Genomic DNA, 24,452 nt, shown 5'->3' with positions numbered 1-24,452 from the left:
GTAATCCCAGCATTTTGGGAGGCCGAGGTGGGTGGATCACTTGAGGCCAGGAGTTCGAGATCAGCCTGGCCAACATGGCGAAACCCCGTCTCTACTAAAAATACAAAAAATTATCCGGGTGTGGTGGTGGGTGCCTGTAATCCCAGCTACTTGGGAGGCTGAAACAGGAGAATTGCTTGAACCCAGGAGGCGGAGGTTGCAATGAGCCGAGATCGCACTACTGCACTCCAGCCTGGGTGACAGAGTGAGACTCTGTCTCAAAAAGAAAAAGAAAAAAAGAAAGGTTTTGTTGTTGTTGTTGTTGTTTTTAATTGCAGGACTTGGCAATTCCATTGGGCTAGCAGTTTCGGTAAAGTTGTGGGAGTGGATCCCCTGGGAGTGGACAAATGAATCTGAATTCCTTCGTTAGATATCTAGGAAGTGCTGGACCTTGAGTAAAAGGTAAGTAATTACAGACGAGATCCCTGCCCTGGTGCGGCTTATCTGAGCAGAAGAGGTAACCTAAAGTCACAACAATTGTCTAATGATACAGTTCGTGTTGTTGAGGAACTGTTCAGGGCTCTGACCTAGTGCAGAGGCTTAGGAAGGAAAGGTTCCGAGGCGGAGACGCGGATCTGAAGATGTGAAGGCGTGGCAGAGTGGAGGAAGAAACTTTGGTGTGCCCAAAAGACAGCCTGTGTGGCTACGGTGCAGAGAGCAAACAGAACAGAAAACTAGTCAAGGCTGGGGAAGTAGAAACAGTAAAGCTCTTAGAACCAGGGGGCCAGAGTGGACAGGAAAGGGCGGGGAGAGGCGGCTCCACTTAGAAACTACAATTCCCAGGAAGCATTCGGTAGCCACAGACGGATGTGAGGTGAGGCGGGAGCCGCGACCTTTGAAGGAAAAAAGGAAGTGCTTGGACAACAGCGAGCGGGAGAAGCGGGGTCAAGTAGGTTGGGGCGCGGCGCGAGACGGGCAGGCGGGCTCCGGCGAGCGGAGGCCTCTACCGGCAGAGCGCCCCACGGTTCCGTGTCATCATAAAACTGCCGCCATTTGCGCGGGCGGAGGCGGCCCGGCGGGCGTTGGGAGAGCTGGGCCGGGCGGCGGGCGGGCCTAAGGCGGCGGCGGCCGGGCGGCCTCGGCCACCCGCTAATTCCATCTTTTCCCGGCGTCTCGTCTGCAGAGGGAGCACTATGTCTGCGGAAGTCCCCGAGGCGGCCTCCGCGGAGGAGCAGAAGGTGAGTGCGCAGGACGCGGGCCCTGCCCAGGGTGCGGGCCCTGCCCAGGGTCGGGTCTGGCGGGCGGCCTGCTCGCGCCGGGCGGAGGGGCGCGCCCGGGATGCGGGGCCGAGGCACCTGCGCCCCACCTTTGGCTTCCCGCCGTCACTGGCTGGTGATGAGCGCCGACTAATTGGGAGTTCCAACGTGCCCCGCGTTTTCTCCGAATCGTGCCTTTTCCAACGCCTCTGTGGGTCGGGTGTTCCGCAGTCACTTAGATTTATGCGAGACCCCAGGACGCAGTCCTTGGGCGGAGAGCCGAAGTTTTTCTGCGAGCTTCAATTTGCTTAGGAAGTTTTATTTTTTTTCCTTTGAAGAACTCTCCAACGACTTATAAGCGTGCGGTTCACTCCAAAGGCAGTGCCTCGCGTGCGGGCCGCGATGTGGGCCGGGATTGGCATTTCAGGGCCAACCGGTGTAACCACCGTCAGCGAGTAAAGTCCGGCCTTCAGTGTCTTCACCTGTAAAGGCCGAATACTAGCGCTTGCTTCCCGCGGCGGCGGTGAGGCCTGGAGGAGGTCAGGCACGTGTCAGTGTTAAGCGCAGTCAGCGTCCAAAAAGGTTTCCGTGAATGGGACTCACCTACGGTACTTGACTAAAAATCGAAACGGTGGAATTTAAAAATTTTACTCACGAAATTAATCAGGGTTTTATTGGAAACATGGGAATATTTTGTAAACGCACTTGTGTCTTCTTGATGTAGGGGAATAGGCCAAGAGTGTCAGCCTGGTTCAAATTACGAACGTAAAGGATTTATCTTTAGGCTAGCGTTTGTCTCTCCCATTATAATTATTTCTGCCGCCCTGCCCTCTTGGGTTGGTATGACTGGCCGAGAAGTGAGAAAGGGCCGAGGTATCTTTGTTTCCTAATAAATAATTTTTCTTACAAATCAGGTTGTGTTGTAAAGTACGATTTTGGTCTAATGTTTGACCTTCGTGCGGGTTTCTGCTTAATGTTGCACTTGTCCTCATTAGGTTGGGAATTGGGTTAGTTTTCTAAGCCCATTCCGTATGTTCTTAAAACCGTGTTAACTTGAGTTGTGTGGTTCTGTTAGGATGTTAAAGTAATTGAAGGAAAAAACAAGAAAACAACAATAGCATAGATAATAGCTTAAGTTACGACATTATTTGAGAATATCCAGTGAAAATAGATATTTTTACACATTGCCAAAAAAAAATGATTTGGGGGGCAAAAAGTACAAATATTAAGGATTGCAGTGTTAACAGTAGTATTAAGCATCAGCTGCTTATTGTAAAATGTTTGTGTTCATTATTGCTTGAAATTTAGCAACGCTGAAAAATAACAAGTCCCTATCTGGTGTTTTGCCGTAAACACTGACATCAAACTTAGCATTAACTTAAGGTGCACAATAGTGTGCTACGTAATTTCCTTTGGTAAGTTCTATTAGTATGTTGCCAAAGAATGCAGTGTTGATTTCTAGAGTGTAAAACTTTGACTTGGAAAAGCCTAATGTATCTCTTAACAATATTAAGGGTAGCTCGAACGTTTTTCTTATTGTCTACATTAAACATTTAAGGTGTTTTGACTTTAGCTGCTGTCATTGAAACCAACCAAAGTGTGTTAGGAATATCATGTTCCTTCTTAAATTGAGGATTGGCTGTAAATTCTAAGTGTCTGTGGCATGGATAGTGTCCCTAACCGTGAAGAAAATATGCAAAGTCACTTCTATGTGCTGTCGGCCAAATCATCTGTTTCTTCTATTTGGAAGATAGTTTGATGACCTAAAAAATTGAGTTATTGTCTGTGTACCCAATTGACCTTCCACTTAAAGCCAAAGTATTCAGCGAAAAATACCTTTATACTTTACTGGTAGATTGCCTGTTGCCTCTGAAGAATTAAGGTAGATAGCTGGGCCCGCAGGGAGTAAAAGCTAAGTCACTTTCTCTATCTTGAGTAGTGTGTGCACCCTTGGTAAGAGGAGAAAACCAGATTCCTATTTTGTATTAGGATGCAATTAAATATGTACAAACAAAAAATAAGTGTAAATTCTTATCTCTTGTAAACCACTCTAAAACTTAAACAGCCAGGCATGGTGGCTCGCCTATAATTCTGGCACTTTGGAAGGCTGAGGCAATAGGATTGCTTGTAGGACTTTGAGACCATCCTGCTCAACATGGCAAGATTTTGTGTCTACAGAAAATAAAAATTAGCCAGCTGTGATGGCATGCCTGTAGCCCTGTAGTCCCAGCTACTAGGGAGGCTGAGGTGGAAGGATCACTTGAGACCAGGAGTTTGAGGCTACAGTGAGCTACTTTAAAAATATTTTTAAAAATTTAAGAGGCCGGGTGCTGTGCCTCACACCTGTAATCCGAACACTTTCGGAGGTCAGGACAGGTGGATTACTTGAGGCCAGGAGTTGGAGACCAGCCTGGCCAACATGGTGAAACCCTGTCTGTACTAAAAGTACAAAAATTAGCCAGGTATGGTGGCCCGCACCTGTAATCCCAGCTACTTGGCTGGCCGTGGCACAAGAATTGCTTGAACCCAGGAGGCAGAGGTTGCAGTGAGCTGAGGTCATACCACGGTACTCCAGCCTGGGCAACAGAACAAGATTCTGTGTCAAAAAATAAATAAATAAAATAAAAGTTGTCCGGCTTGGTCGCTGTGGCTGATGCCTGTAATCCCAACACTTTGGGAGACTGAGGTGGACAGATCACTTGAGGTTAGGAGTTCGAGACCAGCCTGGCCAATATGGTGAAACCCCATCTCTACTGAAAAATACAAAAATTATCCGGGCATGGTGGCGCGCACCTGTAGTCCCAGCTACTCAGGAGGCTGAGGCAGGAGAATCGCTTGAACCCAGAAGGCGGAGGTTGCAGTGAGCCGAGATCACTCCACTGCACTCCAGCCTGGGCAACAGAGTGAGACTCCATTTTAAATAAAATTTAAACTAAAATAGATTAAATACAAACAAAGCCAGTCTAAATTTTTGATTGTGTGCTTGGTGTTTTGCTGAAACTAAATTTCCAATATATTAGGAATATGGCAGCAACTGTTAAAAGTTAAGGGAGTTTTTTAGTTTGTTAACACTCCTCTAGGCCATGTGGTGGCTCAGTTCCCCTTTTATAGTAAGCTATGGGGTCATTAAGTTTCCAGAGTCATAGGTACAGTCACATCTTAAGTTCAGCTCCATTCTTTTCTCATTTTCCTAGACAGTTGGTGTAATCTGCTGAGTTTGTGTCAAAGAAAGTGCAGATGCAGAAGCCACATAGCATACTTAGATGGGACATAGTGATTCAGATGTCCCAGAATAAGCTTATATTTGTCTTTGAGATAACCACTAAAGTGACAATAAAACATTTAAAAGTTTTGAGCACAGACCTCATGGATCTATCAATGAGTAAGCTAACAAAGGCATGTATACTAGTCCTAGAGAGGAGAAGAGGCAAGTGGGAACTTAAAACAGGTAATTCTGGCCCTGCCGAGTGGCTCATGCCTGTAATCCCAGCACTTTGGGAGGCCAAGGCTGGAAGATCACTTGAGGCCAGGAGTTTGAGACCAGCCTGGGCAACATAGCAAGACCCCAATCTCTAAAAAATAATAATCAATCCACACTTGTAGTCCCACCTCCTCCAGAGGCTGAGGGGAGGATCACTTGCCCTCCAGGAGGTCAAGGTCTAGACCACAATGAGCTTTGATGGCACCACTGGGCAACCCAGGGAGACCCTGTCTCAAAAAAAGAAAAAAAGATGGTAATTTTAATTGCACTGTGAACAGCTTATGCTCAGGGACCCTGTTTTATATATCTGTTATCTCAAACAGCACTCAACATTGTGCTTGGCATTATTTACAAAATGGCTGATTGGATTTTCCTCGGAAATTTTCTGTTAAAACCTTTGCCATCGTACTATTTCAAAACAAATGACAATGCTAGTACTACAGTTAAGAGAAGGATAGACTGTGGTGGGATGAAAACCTTGACTTAGCCCACTTAAGAACTCCTGAACGAGACTACAGGGATATGTATATATATTTTTTCGTTTGTGTTGCCGCCTTAGTTTTTTTTTTTTTTAAAGATCTCAATAGCAGGTTTTCTAGAGGTTGTAAGACTAGTCAAACTAATATGTCTTGGAAAGGATACCTATAGTAAAGCTCTCAACAAAATTATTTGTCAGGTAAAATGCATATTGGTGCCTTTGTGAGTGGTAGAAGAGGAAAAGAACTATTGACTAAATTATTTTAATGTATCAGTCATAAAGAAGAGATATAAATTGTTTTCCCAGGCTTCAGTATTTTAAAAATAGGAGTTCAAATTGGTATTTTTAGGGCCTCTTTTGACACTGTATTTTGTTACTTTAAAGGCTCAAGAATGTTTTTGTTATGTTTGAGACAGGGTCTTGCTCTGTCGCCCAAGCTGGGATGCAGTGGCACAGTGATAGCACAATGCAGCCTTCAATTCCTAGACTTATCTAGCCTCCCACCTCTGCCTTCGAGTAGCTGGGACTGCAGGTGTGAGCCACCACACTAGTCCATGTTTTCTATTTTTATTCAGAGTGAACAACAAGCTCGCTTGGTCCCTGCCACCACTGATTTCCTAGAGGGAAACCTAAGAAAAGTTTTTAAATATTGCTCTTAGCTGTCTTAGCAGTATGCTATACAACAGTTTGTTACGGTTGCTTCTTTTGTTTGTGTAAGACTTTGATACTTCTAATCCTGAAGCTGTGTTTACTATAACATAAAATATTAAAGATGAGCTGATGGTGAAATCCCCAAGTGTGTAGAAAGTTTCTTAGCTAGGCCAGGCGCAGTGGCTCATGCCTATAATCCTAGCACTTTGGGAGGCCGAGACGGGTGGATCAAGAGATCGAGACCATCCTGGTCAACATGGTGAAACCCCGTCTCTACTAAAAATACAAAAATTGGCTAGGCATGGTGGCACATGCCTGTAGTCCCAGCTACTCGGGAGGCTGAGGCAGGAGAATTGCTTGAACCCAGGAGATGGAAGTTGCGGTGAGCCGAGATGCGCCATTGCCCTCCAGCCTGGGTAACGAGCGAAACTCCAACTCAAAAAAAAAAAAAAAAGTTTCTGAGCTTTATAGCTTTATGGAAACAAGTTCAGATGAATGAACTTTTATTGAATATTCATTAAATGCTAGGCACTGGGCAAATAATGACTTAATAGAATGACAACAGTAATTTTCCATAGAGCTTGATACAGTATTGGTACCTTCCTGGCAATATCCCAAAGGATTTGTTGACTTTCATTAATCTGTTCTAGTTATTCATCAATCCATGCATCAGTGAACATATTGCTGAGCAGATAGAGAATTTGCTTACAGTAGTCAGATTTTTATTGCTGATATTGCTGTGTAACTCTCTGCTGAAGGCTGAAAAGTAGTGTCAGTCATTGAGACATAATGATCATCAATCTATAGTAGACTACAAAATGATCTTTAGTTATTAGGATATCCTTTTTATGTGTATATATTTATGACTATTACCCCACCTACTCACAGAAAGGATTTCTGATGTATTTCAGTTGTACAATTTTCAAAAATGCACATGGCAAGGCAATACTATTATTTAAAATACTGTTCTTAAGGTTTTTGGTTTGGTTTCGGATATATCGTAAACATGTATCTGTGTGTAAACACGGCTGTGTTACCATATCCTGGGTTCCTTCCCCAACTTGCAGCCAGTAGCCAAAAGTTCAGAAATCTGCCTCCTTCAGCCCCCATTATCAATTTAGAAGCTACTTACCCAAGTAAATCCACTTACATTATAGCATCTATTTCTAAAATGTAGTAAAATTGCTGTGTAACACAAAGTATTCTTGGCGAATAGAACTTCAAAACCAGATTTGAATTGTAAAAAATACTTCTTCGCGGTGGCTCATGCCTGTAATCCTACACTTTGGAAGGCTGAGGTGGGTGGATCACGAGGTCAGGTATTCAAGACCAGCCTGGTCAAGATGATGAAACCCCATCTCAACTAAAAATACAAAAATTAGCTAGGCACAGTAGCGGGCGCCTGTAATCCCAGCTACTCCAGAGGCTGAGGCAAGTGAATCCCTTGAACCTGGGAGGCAGAGATTGCAGTGACCTGAGATCGCGCCACTGCACTCCAGCCTGGGCATGGAGTCTCAATTTTCCATATTTTTTGGGCTCCTTTCTTTATCTGACTTCTTAAATTGGATGCATAGCTCAGTGAGATTTAGCTTTCTTCTTTGATATAAGCCCTTCAGGGATACTTGCTATATCCCACAAGTTTTGGTATGTGTAGGGTCTTGTTAGTTTGTTTTTAAAGAAACAGGGTCTCACTCTGTCTCCCAGGGTAGGCTTAAGTGACCCTCCCACCTCAGCCTTACAAATAGCTAGGACTATAGGCATATAAGCATGTGCCAGCACACCTAGCTAATTTTAAAATTTTTTTGTAAAGACAGGGTCTTACTGTGTTGCCCAGGTAGGTCTAGAACTATTTTTTTTTTTAATTCTCATGCTTTCTTTTTTTAACCAGGAATTACTTAGAAGTATGTTTTTAATTTCTAAATATTAGAGATGCATAATTTTTTATTGTTACTGACTTTAAGGAATTGCAGTTGTAGACGGTGGTCTGGAAGAAAATAGTTAAGATTTGCTTTATAGCCTAGTGTTAGTTTTTCCGTTTGTATTTCTGGAAGAATATGCATTTCCTAATTGTTAGGTGTAAAATTAAAATCAAGTATCTTAACTACTTTATCTTTTATAGCTATCAATAATTGAGGAAGGTATGTTGAATTCCATGGTACTGGACTTGCCACTTGTTCCCTGTAGTTCTGTCAGTTTTTGCTTTACATATTTTGCCATTTTATTAGTGGCACAGTCCAGCATAGTGGCTCACATCTGCAGTCCCAGCAGTTTGGGGGGCCAACGTAGGAGGATTGCTTGAGTCCGGGAATTCTAGACCAGCCTGGGCAACATAGGAAGACCATGTAACTACCAAAAAAAAAAATAGGTGCACTGTACTAGTTCCGTTTTGGTAAGGATTTGCCTGGTTTGTCACCACCACCACCCACCCTCAGTCTATTTACTTTCAACCTATGTCCTTATTTATAGATTTTTTTTTATATGTACTCCACAAGTGGCTAGATTTTTTTCCTTTAATTCAGCTACTGTATTTAAATGGACAGTCTATTGCTTCATTATGGTTATTGTGGTTATTAATATACTGGGATTTGTTTCTCCTGTCTTTTTGCTTCTTTTGGGTCCTTAAAATTTTTCTTCCATTCTTGCCTTCCCCTCCATTCCTTTTTATTTCTGCTATTTAATTGGTTCCCTTGAAATTTTTCATGCATTCTTAACAAGATGTAAAAATTAAGAATATAAGACCTTTACTTTTTTTTTCTTTTTCCCTTTAACTAAATCTAATCATATAAGCCCTTTTCTAAATTATACAGGACCATAGAACACTTAAACTAAAAATATGGTACTGTTAAATAGGATATTTTTCCTTTTTTACCTCCATATGATAAAGACATTAAAATTACAATATTGTCTTATATGTGCATATGTACCAGTTTCTTTGTTTAGTAATAGTCATTCCTGCCCTTTATCCCTTACATCCAAACCTAGTTAACCCAAAGATTAACTGGTTTATGATTTCATCTTTCTGTGATTATTTTTGGAAAAAATAAGCAAATACATAACTATTTGCTTATCTCCCCTTTGTTTTCATTGTAGCTTAAGAAAATGTTTAGGAATTCTCTTGAGGTCCAGAAACATGAAGTCACATTGAATTGTGGCCTAATTAGCATTTTTGAACATGACTGTACGGATAAATCTTTTATTTTACCTGCTTTTATCAGTGTCCTGTTGGGAGACAGGAGCAGAAACCACTTTGTGTGTTTTAAACAGGAAAGAATATGATTTTTAGGGAATAAGGCTACAAAGTATAACAAAGAATAGAGGAACAGACCAGCCTGACTAACATGGAGAAACCCCATCTCTACTAAAAATACAAAATTAGCCAGGCATGGTGGCACATGCCTGTAATCCCTTCTACTCAGGAGGCTGAGGCAGCAAAATCACTTGAACCTGGGAGATAGAGGTTGGGGTGAGGCGAGATTGCACCATTGCACTCCAACCTGGGCAACAAGAACAAGACTGTGTCTCAAAAAAATAAAAATAGAAAAGGCACAAAAGAGAGGGAGATGATGTTTCTAGAGGTAAGGATTACAGAAAGCCTTTGACCCTGCAAGGATGAGTACTGTTCAGAGTTCACCATCATTTGCCTCCATTGTCATGTAGCTGCTACTATATCCCCCATTTATCTGCTATATGTCCCTATGTAGGAGCTCACAGGGGTGACTGCTGTCTGTTGGTGGTGGTGGCATCACCAGGAGCAGAATGGATTCTTTCCTTTATGCCTTTTAATCTGGTATAGATGCCATTGGCAGAACCTAATAGGAACCCAGTAACTGTCAGAATATTAATGCATGTCCAAGCACTTGAACTAGCTTATCATTAAGGTCCTAGAACTGCCTACCTATGTAGAATGTTTCTGTAGGATTCATGAAAAGTATTGTGGAAGTCTTAATGATATTTACTACGTTAAAAAATCTAGATTAGATCATAATATCTTTTCCCCCTTTCAGTGTTAAATGCAACTGAAATTCTGAATCCAGTTAGGAAGTATTTGGCAAGAAAGTTCAAGAACCGGCTTTTTTTCTAGAACATGTTATAAATTCATTCTAAATATAAATGACATTTGCAACTTGTAGATGCTGTTTTGCCCAAAACATTTTTTAATTGAATTGAATATGCTTAATATATCAGTGTACTCCTTATTAAGAAAATAAGGGAATGCGGCCGGGTGCGGTGGCTTACACCTGTAATCTCAGCACTTTGGGAGGCTAAGGCAGATGGATCATGAGGTCGAGAGATCGAGACCATCCTGGCCAACATGGTGAAACCCCGTTTCTACTAAAAATACAAAAATTAGCTGGACGTGGTGTTGTGCACCTGTAGTCCCAGCTACTCGGGAGGCTGAGGCAGAAGAATTGCTTGAACCCTGGAGGCAGAGATTGCAGTGAACCAAGATCGCGCCACTGCACTCCAGCCTGGAGCCTGGCGATGGAGCGAGACTCTGTCTCAAAAAAAAAAAAATACAATAAGGGAATGTATCAGGGCCCAGAAGCTCACGCCTTTGGTCCCAGCTCTTTGGGAGGCCGAGGCAGGCAGATTGCCTGATGTCAGGAGTTCGAGACCAGCGTGGCCAACATGACAAAACATCATCTTTACTAAAAATACAAAAATTAGTAATCCCAGCTACTCAGGAGGCTGAGGCGAGAGAATTGGTTGAACCTGCGAGGCGGAGGTTGTGGTGAGCTGAGATCATGCCACTGCACTCCAGCCTGGTTGACAGAACAGACTCTTGTCTCAAGCAAAAGAAAATCAGGGAATGCCAGAATTGTTTTCCTTGATGTATCAAATGGAGGAAACCTGCAGAAACACTGGAAACTAGAGTAGGTTGCTACCTACATACCATACAATTTTCCTTAAAAATTTTTTAAGGAATTCAGAGAAGTTTTCAATTCGGAGAACTATTTCGAATCAAAGGAAGAAGTGGAGAGCTCTCATTTCCTAGGCTCAAGACAGTTGAATTTTTATTGGAAATGTAGGACTCCAGAACACCCTTAATTTGCAGGTGCAGGGACTAAAGGGTGACAGTTAGCTTGGGGTCCTTTTCAGCCAGTATTATTTGAAACCATCTGTGCACAGAAACCCAAGTAGGTTTCTTCTCCCACTTCCACTTCTAAATTGCAGCACTTGGGCTGCAGTAGATATCTGCAGTGAGGGCTGAGCCACAGAGAAGCTGTGCAGTGACTCATCCCACCTTCCTACATTAAACTTGGTAATCTTACATTTGTGTTTATTTTTCTGGCTTTTGTGATGAATATGGTGTGGTCATATCTTACACGGGGTTAGGTTCTAATGTTAGGCAAAAAATCACGTATACCTAAAATCATGCTTGACAAAATTCTAGAGAAGGCATAATCATTTTGGAGACTGCCCCATCAATTCTCAGTAGAGCAGGTAGTCACTTTTATGTCCGCTGTTTGAACAGATGGTTAGGGTGATTCTTAAGTTGAGTGCTAGCTGAGGTAATAGGCTTGTGTTACAGGGGCTGAGATTTTAAACACTGCAGTGATAAACAGCATGTTGATGTACGTAAGCTCTGCAAGATACCCAACAAGAGACTAACGTGGGAATAGCAGGTTTACATCACATGCCTCATACTTTACCTCTCTGGGGCATACCCTTCTTGAATGAAATGACCAGTAGAATCACGACTAATATTTAAATTCTCTATTTCTGGCTAAGTGCACATAATTGAATTTTGTCTACATCAAGTGAGTGAATGATGTGACCACTGTAAAGAGATAACATAAATGTATGAATCTGCAACATAAAAAGAGGCTCCATAGGAAACAAAGTATTTGACAGCAGCAGCTTTTTTCTCAAAATTCTCCAAGACTGAAAATGAGAAGATCTAAAACATGAAGGAGCAGTTCAGGATGAAATACTGACAATAGGTAAAGTCAGTGAAGCTGATTATAAAACATGTATGAGAGCTGAGCATGGTGGTGCATGCCTATAATCCCAGCACATTGGGAGGCTGAGATGAGAGGATAGCTTGAGGCCAGGAGTTCAAGACTAGCCTGGGCAATATAACCTGACCTCTAATTTTTTTCCTTCCTGTGGATAAAAAAGTAAGGGAAACAGGATCATCATCTCTATTTTTTTTAATATATGAATATAATTTTGAGTGAAATATATGCCAAAATTTTATAAAGTTTTTTTTCAATTCTTGGATAAATGATTTGCTTGCTGTATAAGAACATAGGTTTGACATTTATAGATTTAACATTCCTGCTTTGACTATTCCTAAGTAACCTGGAAGGCTCAAGATATGCAGAGGTATGTGATTTTGCTGATTTAATGTGCAGAAATGAGCCCATTACTTAGAAAATGTGCCTTGCCAGCTGCCCAGTTCATCTCAGGACAGCTTTTTTTGTTTGTTTGTTTGTTTGTTTTTTGTTTTGTTTTGTTTTGGGACAGGGTCTCACTGTCACCCAGGCTGGAGTGCAGCCTCAACCTCCTGGGCTTAAGCAGTCCTTTTGCCTCAGCCTTTTGAGTAGTTGGGACCGCAGACACGTACCACCATGCCCAGCTAATTTTAAAATTTTTTACAGAGATTGGGTTTCGTCCATATTGCCCAGGCTGGTCTCAAACTGCTGGCCTCAAGTGATCCGCCCACGGCTCCCAAAGTGTTGGGATTACAGGAGTGAGCCACCATGCCCAGCCTGTTTTTCTTGATTCATTCTTCTGCAGTATTTGCCATGAAGCAATAAACACTGCACCTCTATAAAATATAGCACTTTGAAAGAAAGCAGACTAAATTAAGACTGATGTTCAAAGAGAATAGACAGAAGAAATTGATAGTCCTGTCAGAAAACAGATTTTGATATATTAAAGAATAGGATGTTTGATATGAACAGAGTTTGTCATTTTAAACATGGGGGAAAGTTAGGCAATGATATTGAAAGAAGACAAAAATGATATTTCTGTTCTTTAAAAATATCAGGATGAGCCAGGCATGTTGGGTCATGCCTGTAATCCTATGACTTTGGGAGGCCGAGGCAGGATTGTTTGAGCCCAGGAGTTCAAGACCAGCCTAGGCAATATAGTGAGATATACCCATCTCTATTATTTAAAATTAAAAATATAAAACAAATATCTGGATCATCTTTCTTCAAGAGAAATGTATTGTTAAGGAGGCTGCTGTTAATTCTAGTAAAGAATCTAAGTAACTTCAAATCATACATAATTTTGGATAAATAGAAAAAATCTTGTATATTTTAACAGTATTAGGAAGATTCTCTAAATATAGGCAAAGAACTGAAGAGTTCCATAGAAGGTGACTAACTATAAATGTATTATACATGACTGGAAAAGTAATGGGAAGCAAGACTTCAGAGCTGAGCTATCTTGATATTTTTATCCAGTGTGTGGGGTGTTATACATGCATCACAGCTATAATAGAGCTATCACATGGATCTTTTGAAAAACAAGATAGAGATGTTTTAAAGGCTTCTGGGTTTGATTTCTTAGTCAGATGCTGTGGTACTTGGCATTTAACAACTAGAATTCAGAATCCAGATTTTTAAAGGTGAATTATTTTAAATAACTGAGTTGTAATAAAGAAGTAATTTATTTGAAATTATTTTAGGAAATGGAAGATAAAGTAACTAGTCCAGAGAAAGCTGAAGAAGCAAAATTAAAAGCAAGATATCCTCATCTGGGACAAAAGCCTGGAGGTTCAGATTTCTTAAGGAAACGATTGCAGAAAGGGGTAAGTTCTCATTGGTGATTTTCAGATACTTAAACCCTACAAATTCAGTATGCTGGCATTATGAAACGAATGTCTGTGCGTATAGCGCTGTACTTTAATGTACATATGTGTATATGTATCTATAATGGGTTTTTTCAATATTTTGCACTGTTTATAAATAAGCATAAGAATCTACAACTCTTCAGCATTTTTAATAAACTAAAGCTTGTAGAAATATTACAGATATAACAGAACCCAGGTACCCCAACCCAGATTTAATGTTTATATTTTGCCGTGTTTCAGTTTTATCTTTCTTAAGAAAGATAATGTTGTAGATATAGTTGAAAGCTACCGTGTATGTATATATGAGCCCTTTCCTTTATCTCTCCAAAAGTAACCACTATCCAGAAGCTGGTCTTTATCCTTCTGCCCATATTTTGAAACAGATTTTGAATCTGTTTTGCAGATGATTCCCACACAACATTCAAAGACTTAAAATACTTACTTGGATGAAATAATCACTTATAAAAGCCCAACTATCTCCTTTATATATGTTTCACAGTCAAATTTACCCTAATAGAATTTAAACATTGCCATTTTAATAGTCCATATTGCTGAAGATATTTTCAAACTCTTGCCATGCTTTGTGAGGTAGATACCATTATTTCTCAATAATGAGATTGAGATAATCCTGGCCTGTTTGTTCCCTAAATATTGTCCTGTGACCCCTTCCTTTGCCATAAAAAATTAGAGAGTTCCATCTTCAGCTTAAGCATATTCAAATTATTTACTATACAGAAAAGGATGAAATATTACTTATGGAAGATAATTGTTGAGTGAGATGCTAAATCATGTTTCTCCTTAAATACATTCATATACTGGTATCAGCTGCTTGCTAAGAAAAAAACATGTCTATGTGTGTATTAACTCTAGTTACATATGGATTGTTTTAAAGTGGCAAAAGATAGAATGGTATTTTTAATCTCATATGAAAGAATAACATTCACAGCTTTGAAATAGTAGGGTGACAAGGAATAATTACAGCAAATTTATAAATATGTAAAATTCCTATACCATAAAATATATAATCAAGTAGGGAAGTAAGTGATAGTTAATATCTAAAATACATAAAGAAACTTTTAAATATACAAAAGGGAACTTTTAAGTATACAAGAAAAACACTTAAGGTGCTCCTAGATAACGGATTTTAACAGGAAATACAATAAACAGAGAAATCAATGAAATGCAATTACATCATAGTATTTACACAACTAAATTACAAAAATGTTTCAAATAATACCTGTTGGTAAGGTTGAAGTTGAATGAAACTAATACACTCTTTGTTGTGTTTAAACATTTAAAATTATTACTTGTTTCTAAAGGGGTATGGATCAAGCTTTATAAAAACGTTCTTCAAATGAATAATCTCTTGTAAATTAATCTTTTATAAGGGTATAATTAAGGGTATAATTCAGTACAAGGAAAAAGTCTTCAAGTTGGAAGATCCTCCTTATAGCTTTAACTATAATTAGTAGTAGCACCACTATTCAACAGCAGAGAAATGACTAAATAAATTGAAGTAAGTCAACAAAATACAGTATGCAGTTATTTAAAAACATAAAGATCATAATATGGGGGATAAATAGAAAAAGCAGAATGAGGATTGTGTTTTTAGTTATGAGATAAATTATGTAATCTTCGGCTATTAAATTATTTTGATTTGATTATTATTGTTTAGGAAATGTTTTATTTGCTCATCTCCAGCATAACTTTGACTAATAGGCTTTCTTCCAATATTGGGGCTGTTGTCATTGTAATTTCTCTCTAGCTTCAACTATTTATTACTTTTTAAGTATCTTCAGGTCAGATTTTATGTACATTATATCTTTAAGTTGGTGTTACAGATATAAATATTAGAAAATGCCACTGAATCAAGAAATAAGTATATAGAATTTGAGAAGTAAGCTCTTGAATAATTCTGTATTGTAGCAGAATGTCAGTAAATAAAGTTTGTTTGTTTGTTTGTTTTGTTTTGTTTGAGACAATTTTGTTGTTGTTGCCCAGGTTGGGGTGCAATGCCACGATTTCAGCTCACTGCAATCTCTGCCTCCCAGGTTCAAGTGATTCTCCTGCCTCAGCCTCCGGAGCAGCTGGGATTACAGGCACATGCCACCACGCCTGGCTAATATTTTGTATTTTTAGCAGAGACAGGGTTTTACCGTGTTAGTTGGGCTGGTCTTAAAGTCCTGACCTCAGGTGATCCACCCGCCTCAGCCTTTCAAAGCTCTGGGATTACAGGCATGAGCCACCACACCCAGCCATTTTTTATATGAAGTTTTGATTTTTTTAAAACTCTGGATCACAGGTTCTGGGTTTCAATTTTCCTCTGTCACTAATTAGCAAACTTGACAAGTTACCTTAGCATCTTTAAGTAGCTTCTCCATTTGAGAAGGTTTGGTTAGATATTATGATTTATTGTAATAGGTCTCTTTCTGTGTTGTACTCATTAATGTTATTATGAGGTTACTGTTGTTATTAGGCTTTTAACAGTATGACCATGTACGCATAACTACATAGATTATCAGAACTGGGAGGGATATCAAGAAGCTGTGTGGCCCATTTTTACTCTTTTTATTTCCTTTTGGTTTTTATTTTTTCATATTTGTACGGGTTGTGAAGTCCCAAGAAAACAGAGAATCCACTTGTAAGAAACATGGCTTTACAGTTGAACATTTTCACTTTAAGTGATCACTTAGTGTCAGTGTAGTTGTAAATGCCAATGTAAGTATGGCCTATAAATTTGGGTGAGATGAAGCTTTTATAAGATTTATCATCTAGATCATAATTAATTTTTAAATACTTTCATTACAACTCATGAAATTTAGAGATTATTAAAGACAACTAATGTCATTATCTTTGTTATCTGTGGATCCCAATTTCAGAAACAATTTAGCTCACTTCTCTACCTTAAGGCATTTACTTCTTTCTCTGGTGTCTTTGTTGTATCATTGTCTTTGCTGAATCTCTGTGAGGATTTGCCACCTTTTGCAGTAACCTTTTCCTTTGTAAGGCAATTCTGATTGTCACACATTGATTTTAGTTTTATCTCTAGTCACACTGAATTTAATTCCTTTCCCCTAGGCAGAGTAGACTAATCTACAGTTAAGTGAGATCCCTTTGTGATGAACTTTTGCTTACTATAAAATTGTTATCATTAGAAACTGAGTTTATTACATTGTGGGGAAATCTGCCTAAAACTTACATGTATGTTAAATTTCTCAGTTTGTGCTTTTGACAAAAAAGAAATTTGGCAGGCGGCTTTGTTCTCCTCTAGAGGCTACAAAATTCATAAGTAGCTTTTTAATATAATGCAGTACATCAAAATTTCAAGGGTTTTCTGTCTGCTCGTTTTGAAACACAGAAGTGAAGCTGCAGCATGCTTTAAATGAGCCTGGTCCAAGGTTCCTTGTTACTATTTTGTATGGTACATATACAGTAATACATGAAAGCAGTTTCTATCTTTAGGCCTTTGGGCCATAGGCTAGGTTCGGCTTATCAAAGAATGGTGGAATAAAGCAGTCAGTGAGACTTTTTCCTCAGGCCGCTCAGCAATCTTAAACTAAGCTGTGAGTTCCTAGCTATTTTGTTTTACCACAAGAAGTATCCCTGAAGATATTCCATAAATGTTACCTGTTTTTTTCCCTTTTGTCCAAGCCCTCATTTTATACCTGGATTATTTCCTCTGCCAACCCAAGACTAAGATTAGATTCTCCTGCTTTGAGCGCCACACAGCACTGTGCATACTTAAGGCAGTACTGTAATTGTTGATTTACTTGACTTTGTATCTGATTCCAGCTCTCACATAGTACCTCATGTATAGCAGGCACTCAGTAAAGGTGGGCTCAGCATGACAGGTGTAAGTCAGAACCCATGCAAATTTATGTTTTCACTCTAGAAGTCAAGTAGATTGATTGTATTGATGTTGATATTTAGCTCTCTTCACAATTTGCATGTTGATGACAAAGGGCAACTAAAAAAAGCAGTAGTAATACTTAGTATCTCTGTGAAAGATGGAAGAGGTGTAGGGTAGGGATGTACATTTTAAGTAATAATTTCTAGTGAGTTTATTTCTTTCATTACTCTGATATTTATGTTTTTACCTTAATTTTTATTTTGGTGAACTGCTCTGGTTCAAATAAATATGATTTAAATTCTTGCAGAAACATTTATTCTAAATGACAGAATACCAGGAACTATAAATAATAGTTTTAATGACTATAATTATGTGGGATTTTTTTTGTTTTTGAGACAGAATCTTGCTCTGTCGCCCAGGCCAGGGTAGCTCTCTGTAACTTCTGCACCCCAGGTTCCAGCAATTCTCATGTCTCAGCCTCCCGAGTAGCTGGGGTTACAGGCACGTACCACCACGTCCAGCTAATTTTTGTATTTTTAGTAGAGGTGGGGTTTCACCATATTGGCCAGGCTGGCCTCGAACTCCTGACCTCAAGTGGTTTGCCCATCTTGGCCTCCCGAAGCGTTGGGATTTCAAGCATTAGCCACTGCACCCGGCCTGAAGGGGGGCTTCTCAGCTGTTGACTTATGCTGGAACACGATACAGACACATAGCTATTTCATCTAATTAATATTTCTGTTTAAATTTTTTTAGACCAACCTTATACTGACAGTGTGGGTTTGCATCAGTAATTGCTAAGCTCTAATGTGAATTTTTTTTTTATTTATAGCAAAAATATTTTGATTCTGGGGATTACAACATGGCTAAAGCAAAAATGAAGAACAAGCAACTTCCTACTGCAGCTCCGGATAAGACAGAGGTCACTGGTGACCACATTCCCACTCCACAGGACCTTCCTCAACGGAAACCATCCCTTGTTGCTAGCAAGCTGGCCGGCTGATTAAAAGAGCTGAACTGCATGAATCTGCTAATTCCCATTATTTTTCCTTAATATGTTACTTACCTACTTTTTATTTCCTTTCATTCACTAAGTCATTTGAGACTGACAGCTTTGCAGGTAGCAGTAGTGTGTGCTGCTATGTGGAATATACATGTGTAGAGTTTTTGATTAGTTTAACAGTGCACTGGTGAAGAGGACGTGTTAGAGAAACATAAGTAATCTACTTGAAAATAACTGTATATATTACCTAACTCCTAGTGTAGTACTGGTTCTAACAAGTAACAAGCAAGTTTTAAAATTTTAATGTTTTGGCTTTCATTACTTCATCTTAATTATAGCTTTGTATGTTACTCTTATTTAATATAATCTATTGTATTGATTTATTCTGTATTTACCTTTTGGATTTTGTAAAACAGAAGTTTAAGACCACAAGTTAGAAGAAAGGTCACATATTTCAAACCAACCAGATGGGGCTCTGAAAGATTTGTATCTCTGTGCTTGAACTTGAATGGCCTTAAACCTGTTTCAGCTTTAACAGTAGAATTTTACTTGGGCAATATTTGCCCATTCTGGTGTAACTTATGTGACTCTAGTTCTTAACAGCTGCCGTTGAAGCTAATACTCTTATTCAGTTCTGTAGAGTTAGAATACCTTTTGTTGTTGAAGATGTGAATGAAGTATGCATGTGCATTGACTTGAATTCACTTTTGTGCCATTTTTGTAAATACAGTAGTTTTGCACAACCTCTCACAAATGTCTGTATTAATTTCACATATTTAAAAAATGGATAATGTGCCAACCAGAAGCACAAGAGTTCTTACACAAAACTCTGTAAGTTATTACAGCTTTTGTATAATAACAGTAGTTTACAATCTCGGGCTTATAGAATACCAAACTGAAATCTTAGTTCAATCTGCCATAGACTTAAGCTTTTCATTTGTTACTACTACCCATGACATTCAGTGGCCTTGTGCAAATACGATATGTTGCTTAGGCATATCTTTTGTCCTATGCAGAACCTTTCATTTTGATTTGTATGAAAGTTGCAATTCATATAATTTATATAAACTTTTTAAATGTAGAAACTTTTTACTTCCACACTCAACTTTGGAGACACTAGAGTAAAAGGCTTCAATACTCTGCATTCCATGCTCCCTGCCACCTGCCTCCCCTACCCCACCCCTGCCGCTTTGTTCTTTGACTCAAATGGTATTGGGCTGTTTGTTCTATATGGAAGCTTAGGTGTCTGTATCCTTACTCTTTTATATAACACATTACAGTAATGATGTTTTCCTTTGAATGTCTTAGTTGTTAAATAACCTCTTTTTTTTTTTTTTTGAGATAGGATCTTGCTCTGTCACCTGGGCTCTACTGCAGTAGTACAATCATAGCTCACTGCAGCTTTACTCCTAGGCTCAAGTTAACTATTCTTAAACCTTTATTACTAATATTCTACAATTGCTTAAAACGAGCTTTATAATGAAACAGTTCAGAATGCTGGCTCAAGAACCTGTGTCAAGATGAGCTGAATTTGGGGAAATTATTTTAAGAATTATGACAAACTAATTAAATTAGGCTTGTGACAGTGAGAATAATATACATGACAGGTAAAACTTAACAATGTTTAGATATTTGCTTCTATCGATGTTGCTTTAATAAAATACCAATTTAGTTTTACTTGTGGCCTATCTGGTTAGTAAGAACTTTAACAGATTTTATTGGGACAAGTTTACTGTTCTTGTAGGAGCTCCTCTCACAAGTAGTTGTAATGCTGTAGCATGATGCTCAGGATCAGTAGCTTGAGATGTTACTATTTTTCTCTTCATCTTTGACTTGGAGAGAGCCTCCCCTTTTTGGATCCAGGCATCTTTTCTGAATCCTGGTTCCATTAGTATACCTGCTCTCCTATGATCCCAAATCATAGTCAGTGGTGCCTCAAACGTACCACCTTCAGTTAAAGGCTGCCTAGTGCTCTGAGGAAAGCCTGGTGATTATCTTCCTGCTCTACTCACCCCAAAAGGCAGAAAAGCAACACAGTCCTGTGCTCATCTGTAATTGTAAAGATCAGTTATATATATATATATTTGTAATGAGAGCCAGTATAATATACTCATTATAGGATCAATTTAAGAAGTTTAAAATATCCCAAAGTAGAATTTCTGTATCTAGTCTTTTGTTTTCATGAATATATGCAAGCGATTACCATTAAATTCACACACGAAAGATTAATCTGAAAGATTAGACCATGATAGAACTGCTCCTGTGGTTGGGGACAAGTAACAAAACATCTGCTTGAATTTTGTTTGTAAAATACGCTCTTAATATTTGACCTACCTCAAAACGTATTGAGGATCTGTGAAATGCTAAGTGCCCAAAATTAAATATTGCTGATTGTCTTTTTATTAAAAGTAAATTTCCTCATTAAGCCAACCTGCCTTGTGTAAGTCACAGTGCTTAAATCTCAGGTGTTTTCATTAGGAGAGACCTGCCATTAAGGATTTGTAGGTATAATTGCTTAGCCTCCGTTATTGGTGCTTGGGATAGAGAGGTTTTAGATTTTTCTGTCTTATGTTCTGCCTCAAAGCTCAGTTTATTGAAGACATTTGTAAGCTACTGAATCATCACTTGAATCAAGATTTTGATTAGTGAGCTTAATTGTCCATTTCTTATGATTTCGAAGTTACAGTCGGAGAAATGGCTAATTTTAATAACTGTCCTATCATAAATTAATGTTGGAATAAACTAAAGTTGGAGATAAATACTTCATGAAAACTGGCTAAAGTCTGAAATCACTTTAATGTCCAATAGCGACTACATTTGATAGAACAGTTTTGAGAAACATTTCATTCTTGAAGGTAACATCTGACATGGTTCTCAGCAAGTTGGAATGGTAAGGATTGTTCGGTTGTTTTGATGAGTGGAAGCAGCATGTTTGTAGCATACAAGTTATTCAATCATCTTGTGCTGTTGACCTAAAAATATGTCTTAACTATTCATCAAGGCAAGCCTGGTGAAGCCTTTACTTGTTACTACTTCAACAGTTGGAATTAGTTGCTCTTTTTACTTGATGGAATGAAACTATACCTCTGATTATTTATGGATATTTTTTACTAAATCAGGCTTGTGTTCGTAATCCAAATGAGTAAAGTTTTATGGAAGCTGAAATGTAATACAGTAGTCTCCCCTTATCTGCAAGAGACACATTCCAAGACCCCCAGTGGATACCTGAAACCTCAGATAGTACTGAACCCCTTATAATACAGTCGGCTCCCCCTATCTGCAGGAGGTACATTCCAAGATCCCTAGTGGGTGCCTGAAACTTCAGATAGTACTGAACCCTTTATAGACTATGTTTTTTTCAATCTGACAACCAAGGCGGCTGCTAAGCGACTAAGGGGCAGGTAGTATACGGTGTGGGTAAGCAGGAAAAAGGGATGGTTCACATCCCGGGCAGGACAGAGCAGGAGATGATAAGATTTCATCACTCAGGATAGCTGGTGATTGATTTTATTTTTATTAATATTTTTGTTTGAGATAGAGTCTTGCTCTGTTGCCCAGGTTGGAGTGTAGTGGTGTGATCTTCACTCACTGGAATCTCCACCTCTGGGTTCAAGCGATTCTTTTGCCTCAGCCTCTCAAGTAGCTGGGATTACAGGCACCCACCACCATGCCCAGCTAATTTTTGTATTTTTAGAAGAGATGGGTTTTCACCAAGTTGGCCAGGCTGGTCTTGAACTCCTGACCTCAGGTGATCCGCCTGCCTTGTCCTCCCAAAGTGCTGGGAATTCAGGCATGAACCACCGCGCCCAGCCGGCTTGTGATTTAAAACATGAATTGTTTATTTCTGGAATTTTCCACATAATATGTTTGGACCAAGGTTGCCTCAGGTAACAAACTACAGAAAGAAATTGCAGATAAAGGGGGTTACTGCTCCTGTGCTCTAAAATTGGTGTTGGGTGATCAGGAGCAGGTAGCCAATTGGAAGAGCACTTCTGAATGATAACTAAAGCAGTTTCTCTGGTGGCCTTTTCACATTCTGCAATGTTCAAGCATATTTTCCACTTTCCATTTTCTCTTTCACCTCATTTTGCCTCCCCATCCCCCATCCCTGCTTATTTCTTAAGCCCATTGATGGCACTCATTAAATTGTGTTTAGGACTAATGAATCATTGATCCTTAATATTATTTTCAATATGCCACAATTTAGGACACATTTAAAATTTTCTAAAACAATATCCTAATCTGAATATTGACAAATTTGAGCCACATTCCCAACTCCAACTCAGCACACACTGCCAGTCTCCCCAATATCTCCTCTTAGGTCCCCACCACACCTTATGAAATTGGAATCAAAATACCTTGTTCTGTCATTGTTAATCTAAGAATAAAAACACTGATTTTAATACTGTTTTACTAGTTTCAGCCTTCTAAGTAGGTAGGCATCTCGGTATTTTGCAGCTTACTGGTGATCTTGATAGCCGTTAATATGTATTATGTTATTTTTCAACTAAATCGCAGTTGGAAAAAAACATCTTTAGTATTACGCCCTTGGATCTGTTACTGCATCACTACCACTTGTGATGCAATAGGACACTTCACCTGTACTCAAAGGGCCAAGAGTAAATGCCTTGTTTTTGTTTTTGTTTTTTTGTTAAACATGTCTATAGAGTTGGCAGTTAATGCTGAATTTGTCAAATAGCCCTTCCAAAATTATACTTGTATTTAAAAAAATAAATGGATCTACCTAATTTCTATTGGTTTAACTTGAAGTTTTGTCTTAAAGTGGTATGTTTTTCAGTGTGCTCTTTCTGAAGTTGATCTCTTTACATTTCAGCTATTACTGTATGCAGAAAGAAATTGACTTGTAATCTTTGATTTTTTTTTTTTTTTGCATTAGTAAAGGCTTTGTACTTAAGAGAGGATTAAATGTTTTCAGATTGTGAGTCTTCATCTTATTTGTGAAACATTACAGAGAAGGGGCTTCAACATGGCTGACTAGAGACATCTGGTACCCAGCTCCTCCACAAAGCCACAATAGTGAGGAGATAACACCTCAATTAGATCATACAAGAGAAAACTTAGGAATTAAAGAGAGAAAGGACAAGAAACACTTAAGGGAGAAGGAAGCAAGGCAGCCTGCTTGGCCAGGATCTTCTGGGGGCCTGGAAAGATTAAATGAGTGACTCCCAGAAGTCCACGTTCTCACCAGACTCCTGCATCCTAGCCACAGGAAAGCCTCTAGACCCTTACAGGCCCGAAGACAATACAGGGAGCTGTTTGGAGACCACAAAAGATACTGTTCCAGAGAGAGAGTTTACACTGTCCCCCAACCCAAAACCCTAAGCAGCTACAGCAAGGCACCATATGGAGAGCTTAGCCCCTACCAGACTGCATCCTGCCCAGAAGCCCTACAGCCCTTGCATCTCCACATCTCTAGAACCCCATTGATGTTCCCCACCAATAGCCACCACTACCACAGCTGGCTGCTGCCTACAGGGCTGAAGTGCCAGCCATTGGCAAAGACCTTGCTGCCTTAGTAGTAAAGCTGCCATGCAGCTTTTCGTGTGCCCCGAGGACAAACTCTCCTGCCTGCAGTGGCCTGACCGCAAGCTGCTGCAACCAAGGCCAATGCATGAGTGAAGTGCAGGCTCACAGCCTCCTGGGTGTGGCTGCTGCAACTGAAAACAACCCTGCCCTCCACGGTATCAGGGCTGCAGTGTAGCTACTGTCCCCTCACCTCCCTCCCCCATCACCATTGAAATTCCATTTCCCTTCCTGCCACAGTCAGCACCTGCACCACTAGGAAGCTTAAGAACAGGTCCACCCAGCCTGCCTCCACATCCCGTGTCCAAGCACACCATCCAGGGGGTCCAGCCAGCTGAGTCCAACAGTTAAAAAATAGATACTCATTAGCACATGCAACATTCTGCAGCATAGCATATTATAACCA

General features: G+C 39.6%; 1 protein-coding gene across 1 annotated transcript; it reads left to right on the top strand.

Moving 5' to 3' along the window:
- The first annotated feature begins 878 nt into the window (after positions 1-878).
- Positions 879-23,445, top strand: ARPP19 (cAMP regulated phosphoprotein 19). Its single transcript, XM_012442196.2, has 4 exons — positions 879-928; positions 1,163-1,217; positions 13,488-13,610; positions 18,332-23,445. Exons 2-4 carry the CDS (start codon positions 1,173-1,175, stop codon positions 18,500-18,502), a joined length of 339 nt encoding a protein of 112 aa, XP_012297619.1. The 5' UTR covers positions 879-928; positions 1,163-1,172; the 3' UTR covers positions 18,503-23,445.
- Positions 23,446-24,452: the final 1,007 nt, after the last annotated feature.

Source organism: Aotus nancymaae, unplaced genomic scaffold, assembly GCF_030222135.1.
Source record: "Aotus nancymaae isolate 86718 unplaced genomic scaffold, 86718_ANA_hifiasm-v0.15.2.pri h1tg000062l, whole genome shotgun sequence".
Taxonomy (NCBI): domain Eukaryota; kingdom Metazoa; phylum Chordata; class Mammalia; order Primates; family Aotidae; genus Aotus; species Aotus nancymaae.
Note: the sequence above shows the minus strand (reverse complement) of the source record. Positions and strands in the feature narration are given on the sequence as shown.

Bases quoted from the DNA above. Each gene is read 5' to 3' on its own strand.
- ARPP19 (XM_012442196.2), top strand. From the start codon at position 1,173: ATGTCTGCGGAAGTCCCCGAGGCGGCCTCCGCGGAGGAGCAGAAG. The intron at 1,218-13,487 runs GTGAGTGCGCAG...AAATTATTTTAG, and splicing joins CCTCCGCGGAGGAGCAGAAG to GAAATGGAAGATAAAGTAAC. The intron at 13,611-18,331 runs GTAAGTTCTCAT...TTTTATTTATAG, and splicing joins GGAAACGATTGCAGAAAGGG to CAAAAATATTTTGATTCTGG.